The sequence below is a fragment of the Chrysochloris asiatica genome, unplaced genomic scaffold (assembly GCF_000296735.1).
Source record: "Chrysochloris asiatica unplaced genomic scaffold, ChrAsi1.0 scaffold00114, whole genome shotgun sequence".
In the NCBI taxonomy this organism is placed as follows: domain Eukaryota; kingdom Metazoa; phylum Chordata; class Mammalia; order Afrosoricida; family Chrysochloridae; genus Chrysochloris; species Chrysochloris asiatica.
This window is the reverse complement of record NW_006408632.1, coordinates 1549385-1558292: the sequence shown is the minus strand read 5'-3', so window position 1 is coordinate 1558292 and position 8908 is coordinate 1549385. Positions and strand designations below refer to the sequence as shown.

The following is an 8908-nucleotide window of genomic DNA, read 5'->3' as shown; positions in this document are numbered from 1 at the left end:
ATCAAAAAAGTAGAGGACAATAAATGGTGACAAGGATGTGGAGAGACTGGGATGCTCCTGCATTGCTGGTGGGATTGCAAAATGGTCCAACCTCTCTGGAAAGCAATATGGTGCTTCCTCAGAAGGTTGAAAACAGAAATACTTTAGGATCCAGCAATTCCTCTATTTTGTATTTACCCACAAGAAATATGAGCCATTACATAACTACATATATGCACACCAATGTTCATAGCAACACTATTTACACTATTTACACTAGCAAAAAGAGGGAGACAGCCTAAGTGCCCATCAACAGAAGAATGGATAAACAAACTTTGGTATATACACACAATGGAATATTATGCTACCTTGAAGAACAACAAGGAAGCTGTAAGCTATCACATAACATGGAGGAATCTTGAGGACATTATGTTTAGTGAAATTAGTCAATCACAAAAAGGAGAAATACTGCATAGGACCACTACTGTAAAAGACTAAGAAAAATAATCCATACTAAAGGGGCGGGGAGAGTCTTTGCTGGTTACTGGGATGTGGAGGTGGGGTTAGGAGAAGGAGGGAAAGTGGAGCACAGGGTAGGGAACAGACACAGGACAGGGAAGGGGGCAATACACAAGAAGGGAGAGGGGAATGGAAGAACAAGGTGAATGGGAAAACAGGCAGGTTTGCATGGGCTAAAGGGGCAGAAGTAAATAATGATGTATAAACAAACTTGAAACAACAGGGCTCTGGTATACAGGGATTGAAACATGGTTGTAATGGGCAAAAGGGAGGAAATAATGTTAAGACGCTTGGCTGTCTTTTGAATCTTGGTTTCCCTGGAATAAGATTATAAAATAGACACTGGAGGGGGAGAGAAAGGAATAGCCAGAAATAGCACCATAGAAAGCTTGTAAATCCGTCTTTTGCCTATAACTGATTGGAATACCTAAAATGAGGCTACAGTGTGACGAGTGAAGGAGGCTTCCTGTGGAGCCTCTTCATTAGATAAAACCATAGGTGAAATCCTTAACCACATCCAGAATCTTCTGAGGTAGTAAATTTCCATGGTGTTTTCAATAAAAGACATAACAGGAAAAATACAAACCAATAAAGGCAGTGCGAATGATTACTACAAGAGCAAGCAAGGTGCTCGCCCAGGAGACTTTAAGGCCAGAAGAGCTGTGGGATGACATCAAGAACATGATACATGAAAAAAGCAAAAAATCATTAAGAAGACTGGAAAGAAGGAAAAGGTCAAAATGGATGTCAGAAGAGACACTGAAACTTGCTCTCCAGTGTAGAGATGCTAAAGCAAATGGAAGAAATGAGGAGGTACAAGAGCTAAACAGAAAATTCTGAAGATCATTTCAAGAAGACAAAGTCACGTGAAATGTGCCAAGATCTGAAGTTAGAAAACCAAAAGGGAAGAATATCCTCAGCATTTCTCAAGCTGACAGAACTGAAGACAAAAATTCAAGTCTTTAGTCAAAATATTGAAGCACTCCATGGGCAATACATTAAATGATGCAGAAAGCATCAAAAGAACATGGATGGAGATATCTCCAGTAAGATTGCGGACTAGAAAGGCACACTCCATGGATCCTCTACAACAAAGATACCAGAGAAAAAAACTTAGACACAGATGAAAATTCTAACACCCTGAACTTCAGAGGAAAGGTTAGAGAGGTGGATGGAGTGTTTGCTGGGATGAGAGGGCGAGCAGGGAGGATGTGAGACTGACTAGTGAACCGCTGCAGGAACAAACAATCTATGTAGGAAGAAGTACAGTCATTATGCTCCTTTGAATATGTTGCCAGGAAGGACCTCATACTTTGTGTTAAAGACAGGAAGGACCAGTCTCTAGAAAAGCACACCATGCTTGGTAGAGGGTCAGCGCAAAAAAAAAAAAGAAAGACCCCAAGGAGATTGACCCCCAGCAGTGGCAGCAACAGGGGGCTCAAGCATAACAGATATATTTATTATGTAAAATTTATAAAAATCGTGTCCCACCACGACAGTTTTCTGCTCACAAAAACCAAGTAATCATTTGGTGTTCTACGACTTATATTTTTACTATATTTGTCCTACTTAATAAACATGCTATTCTAGGCCTTCCTTTTAAACCAGATAGCAAAGAAACATTAGTTTTCTGCTGGTTTTTCAGTGGCGGATACTTGGTGACGCTGTATAAGCACAGGACTGGTAACGTAGTGGTTAAGAATCGGGCTGCTAACCTCAAAGTCGGCAGTTCGAAACTACCAGCTATTCCGCGGGAGAAAGATGAGGCTTTCTGCTCCCGTAAAGATTTACAGCCTCATAAAGCTGGAGTCGTGGTGTGGCGCTGTGGGTTAATGCGCTAGACTGCAAAGCCATTTGAACTGCAAGGTTGGCGGCTCAAGCTCACCAGTGGCCCCGCGGAAACCCCATACAGGGTCGCTATAGGTCGGAATCGACTCCAAGGCGCTTAACAACAACAGTAACAAATCCCTGTACAGGTTCACTATGAGTCGGAACCGACTCCGCGATACTCAACAACAATAACAACTAACACAAATTCGACTGTTCAAACCCTTCACAGTCGCTCCGGACAGTCGCTCCGGCTGTGAAGATTTACAGCCTCGGTAACCGTAGGAGTCATTACAAGTATGAATCAATTCCATGGCAGTTGGTTTGCGTTTGGGGTTTTTTAGAGGAGATTTAAAGGGTAAGCGGAAAGACAGGTTACACCACAATCGCGTTCGAAAAGGTTTGAACCTTTCTAGTCTTCGTAGAAAGGTCGACGATATCCACTTCCTCGCGTTCTCCTAAGAACCACGGAAATGAAACTAGACCAGACTCCACCCCCAGAGCTACTGGGGCAGCCAATCGGAACGTAGCCCGGGCTGATCGCGTTTTGCGTATCATGGCGGCCTGCAGACGGTGCTGCTCATGCCTCGGGCTCCGGCCCCGACCCTTGGGCAGTGGTCCTCTCGGTCTGCCAGGACGGTCTCGGGTACTTACCCCATTGCAAGTACGAGCATTATGGGGTGAAACGGGGCCTCGAGCTGTCACCGTGGATTTAGGAAGCAGGTAAGCAACGTTGTGCGTTTATTGCCATTTCTCAAGGCTTCCTGTTTGGCCAGTCCAAGTACTTTCATCTCCTGTTGTAGGAATATGACAGCCCAAATTTCTGTCCTCTTTACCCCAAATCTGAAGTTAATAAATTCCTCTCCGAATATGGAGTATGTCTCTTCGGACCCTCCCCTTGCTCTCTTGCTTTCAGCTTCAAGCCCTTTGTTTCTTGATCTCTGTTGTTACTCTGTCCCGGATTTCCCTTCTCCAGCTGAATCTGTCCGCCAGATTTCGATCCTTGTTATTTTCGGGAGGAGCCCTTGAATGTTGCAAATCGTTAACACGCCTGACGGCTGCTAACCTCAAAATAAAACGTTTTTGAGTCCACCTGGTCGGAACAAAGTCCTGGTGATTAACTTCCCAAAACTCTGCTATCGAAAACCCTACTAAAGCCTGGTTCTGCTTTGACACATGGAATTTTGGGACGGGGGATGTAAACCTCTGAACTCTAATGTGGGAAACGTTGACAACTGGTATTAATGTCATCCAGCCCAGTTGATTGCCTAAAAGTGTGACTAGCATGACTCTGGCTAAGAAGAGAAAGCAAACATCACTCTAGTTAAATAACTCACATCTTTTTAAAGGATTTTATAATTAAGACATCAGAGGCTAAAAACCAAGGCTAAGTAACTTTCCCCAAAGTCACAAAGCTAATGCTTTTCTTCCAGGCTTTCCTTATAATTTACTGAGTAACTGACTTTAACCAAGTTACTATGCCACTTTATAATAGTAACAGGATGCTGAACTGGATAAAAGGATCTGAAAACTTTTTTCTGTAATGATATAGATAGTAATTATTAGCCTTTTAAAAACTTAAAAACCAAAATAGTGGATTTCTAAACTAGATAAATTGTAAAATTCTTTCCAGCACTGACATTCTTTCATTCTCATTTTCTCTTCTTCAAGAACTATACATTCTTCTCTGGAGAAATGTTCCAGCACAATTATTTTGCCAAACATGTATGTGCTAGTCATTGGGGACTCAAAAGCAACGAGATGAAGGCCTTCTAAATTTTTCCTGTATGATGGACTTTGAATCCTTCATTTAGTAATCACTCTGGACCTCTTCTATAGTTGTGTCATGTGTTGAAATAGATGTCATGCCTACTGAGTGAAACAATGCTTCCATCTTAGTCTTAAAGTGGTCCTATGTAACATTTACTGAGTAGCAACTATGTTCTAAGCATATGTATATGTATTAAGAAGCTCTCTGGTAGCGTAGTGATTACGAATTGGGCTGCAAACCTTAACGTCAGCAGTTCGAAACTACCAGCTGTTCCACAGGAGAAAGATGAGGCTTTCTGCTCCAATAAAGATTTACAGCCTCGGAAACCCTGTACAGGGTCACTATGGGTTGGAACCAACTCCACGGCACATAACAACAACATCCAGCAGAGAAGCTGATGGGTTTACACTGCTGACCTTGAGGTTTTCAGTCAATGTATAGGAAAAAATATGATCAATTTGTACACTTTACACCAGCTGAGATCATAGGATATATTGGAAAATAACCACATGTTTCTTTGCATACTTTAGATCACAGAAGCATAATATACCTGTAAGCACATACCTGTAAGAAAAACAGTTTGTCTTGGGACAGTCACCCAGGTAGGACCATAGGACTCTCTGGGGCATGACCAGGGACCCTTAAAGGAGAAACTGGGTAGAATTCAACAGAGGGGAAAAAAAAGGTAGAAGAATTTGTTTTTTTAGATAAATGTATAAATGCAAGCAAGCATGTTTGAGAGCACTTGAGGTACTGCAGGCTTGTCTTTTCACTGATGTGATCATTCATCAGTGTAAGTACCTTAACAAGTGTAGCAGCAATTTGTAGGCTTTGTTTGTCAGCCTGTTGGTGTCATTAGGAGGGATGGGCCACTCCATAGATGTTTTTAAGTGTGGTCTAGTCAGTGCTGACCCAGTGCAACCCTGTATAGGGTTTCCAAGGAGTTCCTGGTGAGCTTGAACCTCCATAGACAGTGCTTATGACTATTCATGTTCTCTTCTTTGGTATATTGGTAGTCCTTACATCTAGCTGGGGTCATATTTCATTGGTTTTGACCAATGAAACAGAGTAGACTGAAGGGGTCTCTTATGTGCTGTGGAGTCGGTTCCAATTCATAGCAACCCTGGATGAGGTTTCTGAGGAGCGGCTAGTGAGTTTGAATCACCCATCTTGCAGTTCAAACCAACCTTGAGGTCTAGTGCTTATCCTGAGGCACCACATCACCTTGGAAGAACTTTATTCCAGAGAATCCTACCATGACTCAAAGAACCCATGTTTTACTAACTTCTCTTGATTGTCTCTACAATTTATCTGCACCATTAAAATAGAGCAGTTTACCATTATTGAGACTATGTAACAACTTGCCGTGGTGGGCAATGTCAAAAATGCTGAGATAATATCCCCATTAGTAGAATATCACGCTATAGCTTTCACAGCTATTCTTCCCTTTTTCTTCCCACTTACATCTATTTAGAGATACCTAACTCCTTTCTCAGGAGTCTTGGTGTGGCGCTGTAGGCTAATGCGCCAGACTGCAAAGCCGTTTGAATTGCAAGGTCGGTGGTTCAAGCTGACCAGCTGCTCCTCAGAAACCCTATACAGGGTCACTATGGGTCGGAATCGACTCGGTGGCGGGTGGCACTTAACAACAACAACAACTCCTTTCTCAGGGATCAATTCAGATATTCAGAATTCGCATTAGCTGATAGAGTAACAATTCCTGGTAGACTTGAGAAGTACTGGTAGCATATTGTTGTTGTTGTTGTTGTTGTTATGTGCCGTGGAGTCAGTTCCGACTCATATTGTTAAGTGCCATCAAATTGGTTCCAACTCATAGCAACTTTGTGCACAACTAAAACAAATAATGCCATACTGCCTGCTCATTTGCCATCCTCACAGTTTGTTGTTACATTTGAAGCCATTTTTGTAGCCAATTCTAAGTCAGAATTAAACAAAATTTCAAGACCTCAAATTTACATTTTATTACATAAAACTTATACCTAATTTCAGCTATAAGGTCGCGAGATCTGTATGATACCACTCAGGAGGACTGGTTCTGCACATTTTATTCCCTCTGTCAGTCTACCTCCTATTTCAGTTCCAGCATCCTCTCTGCACCTCAGAGTTCCCATCAGTCAGGAACACCCACTTTTTCTGTTGAGTAACATCTTTCTAGCATCTGTGTTGAACAAGGACATAAAATAAAGTAGAAGTTCTCAGATATTTCCTGCTTTTTAAAAGAAATTTGATTAACATTTCAAGGTCAGAGCTGATGGTATAAAAGCATTGTAGTCATTAATGTATGCGTATCATACGTACATGCTTTGTGCTAACATTCAAATTTCGACAAAAAGGATCTAACTATGAATAGATAATATCTGGCAAAAGCATTTAATGGATGAAAATGCTAAGGGTTGGCCTTTTGCGCTTTTGGCATGTGAAGGCAGAGCAGCTATAATCTTGTTTCAGGACGTTGGTGTATGTGTATTTTTCTATGATAGAATGTGAAAGATCTTCCGAAACCACTTTGATTTCACCTTTGAAACATCCTTTCATGACTTTTAGGCTCTTTTAACAATAAGTTAGGTTTCTTTCAACCACTTGTTAACTTTTTTCCATTTTCTGCAGAAACTGGGAAATAAGCGTGACGATGCTGCCTATTTCATATGTACATGCCTGTCATATGTCATATATGCCAGTATATGAGTCCGTTCCAACTCATAGCGACCCTGTATATGGTTTCCAAAGAGCTGCTGGTGATTTTGAACCACTGAACTTGTGGTATAAACAGACTTTGCGTTCTAGTGCTTTATCCTACAGTGTCACATGAGGACTCCTATCTATCTACCTATCTATCTATCTATCTATCTATCTATCTATCTATCTATCCATCTATCCAGAGAGAGAGAGCCCTGCTGTGGCACTGTGTGTTAATGTGCCAGACTGCAAAGCCATTTGAACTTCAAGGTCGGTGGTTCAAGCTCATCAGCTGCTCCTCGGAAACCCTATACAGGGTCACTGTGGGTTGGAATCAACTCGACAGCACTTAACAATAATATATATATATATATTATATCATACATACATACTTACATACATAAAACGGCTTTATCAAGATCTAATTTATATACCATATAATCCACACATTTTAAACATACAGTTCATTGATTATTCAATAAGTTGTACAATAATCACCATAATTTTGGAACACTTCATGACCACCAGAATAAACCCCAAACTCATTATCAGTCACTTCCGATTTCTTTCCAAACGTCCCAGCCACCAATGACGTAAATCCACTTTCTCTATATACGCGGGTGAGTCAAATTTTGTCCGCACTCTGGTTGTATTAAAATACTGACCATTTCCGAGGCTGAGGACAACACTGAGCATGCATGTGGAATGATTCTGTCGATTAGAGGAGTGTCAGTGGATTATGTGGCAAATTGTTTGCAAATAGCCATGGTTCTGCCTATGGAATAATCTGCAACAGATTCAATACTCTGCCGTTTACTCTCAGGCTCAGAACCAGAATAAAGATAATTTCCATTGAAGATACATTTCTATCAGGAATCTGAAAGTATGAAAACTGCTTATTTTACTACTTATGTTAGGATTCCATTGCTGTTCATGCATTGCATAACTCACAAAGAATTGGACTGCAGAGTATTGAATGGAAATACCCTCAATCGCCAACCAAAACAAAGTTCAAAAGTCAATCATCAGCTGGAAACTTGTTGCTTAGAGTTTTCTGGGATTCTCAAGGGCAGTATTGGAACACTGTCAGGAAAAAGGCTCAACAGTCAACAGTGCTCATTACAGTGAGATGCTCACTGAAGAGCTGAAACCTTAACTTTGGATTAAATCCAGAGGACTACTGTCCAAGGGTGACATGATCATGCATGACAATGCACATCCCTACACCTTTGTCCACATTGTTGACACTGCACAAACTTCATTTTGAGATGTTCAAGATCCTCCCTGATCTTGCTCCTTAGGACTTTTACCTCTTTGGTCCCCTGAAAGCAGCCCTTCTAGGACGAAGATTCACCTCTGATAAAGAAGTGAAGACAGCATTACATTCATGCCTTGAAGCTCAACCTAAAACATTTTTAAATAAGGGAATGCCAAAGTTTGCTGACAGATGGACGAAGTGTAGTGAAAAATAAGATTTTATGTCAAAAAATGATGTATATCTCTTTTAAAAGTTGATTAAAATAAATTCTGAAGCCATAGTGCAGATATTTTTGACTCACCTCATAGGTTTTCCAAATCTAGGCATTACATATAGATAGAATCAGATGATATGTGTTTTTTTGTGTGTGTGACAAAGCATCTTTCATTTAATCTTAATGTTTTCAAGGTTTATCCGTATTATTGTTGTTGTTGTTGTTTGGTACCAACTCATAGCAACCCTATGCACAACACAACAAAACACTGCCCAATCCTGGGCCAACCTCACAGTTGTTGCCACACTTGAGCCCATTGATGCTGTCTCTCTGCCAATCCATCTCACTGGGGTCTTCCTCTTTTTCTCTGACCCTCCACCTTACCAATCATGATACCCTTCTCCAGCGACTGGTCCCTCCTGACAGTATGTCCGAAGTATGTGAGAAGAAGTTTGTCCATCTTGGCCTCCAAGGAGCACTCTGGCTGCCCTTCTTCCAACACAAATCTGTTGATTCTTTTGGCAGCCTATGGCACTTTCAATATTCTCCTCCAACACCATAACTCAAAGTATCAATTCTTCTATGGTCTGCCTTATTCACTGTCCAGCTTTTGCATGCATATGAGGTTATTGAAAATACCATG

At 41.1% G+C, this 8908-nt stretch overlaps 1 protein-coding gene across 1 annotated transcript in view; it reads left to right on the top strand.

Moving 5' to 3' along the window:
- The first annotated feature begins 2869 nt into the window (after nt 1-2869).
- The window catches only part of PNPT1 (polyribonucleotide nucleotidyltransferase 1), an 85953-nt gene continuing 79914 nt past the window's right edge, over nt 2870-8908 (top strand). Inside the window, exon 1 of the mRNA XM_006868017.1 lies at nt 2870-3048. Coding sequence (XP_006868079.1) covers nt 2882-3048 — 167 coding nt within the window. The 5' untranslated portion in view covers nt 2870-2881. The remainder of the gene's footprint in view (nt 3049-8908) is intronic.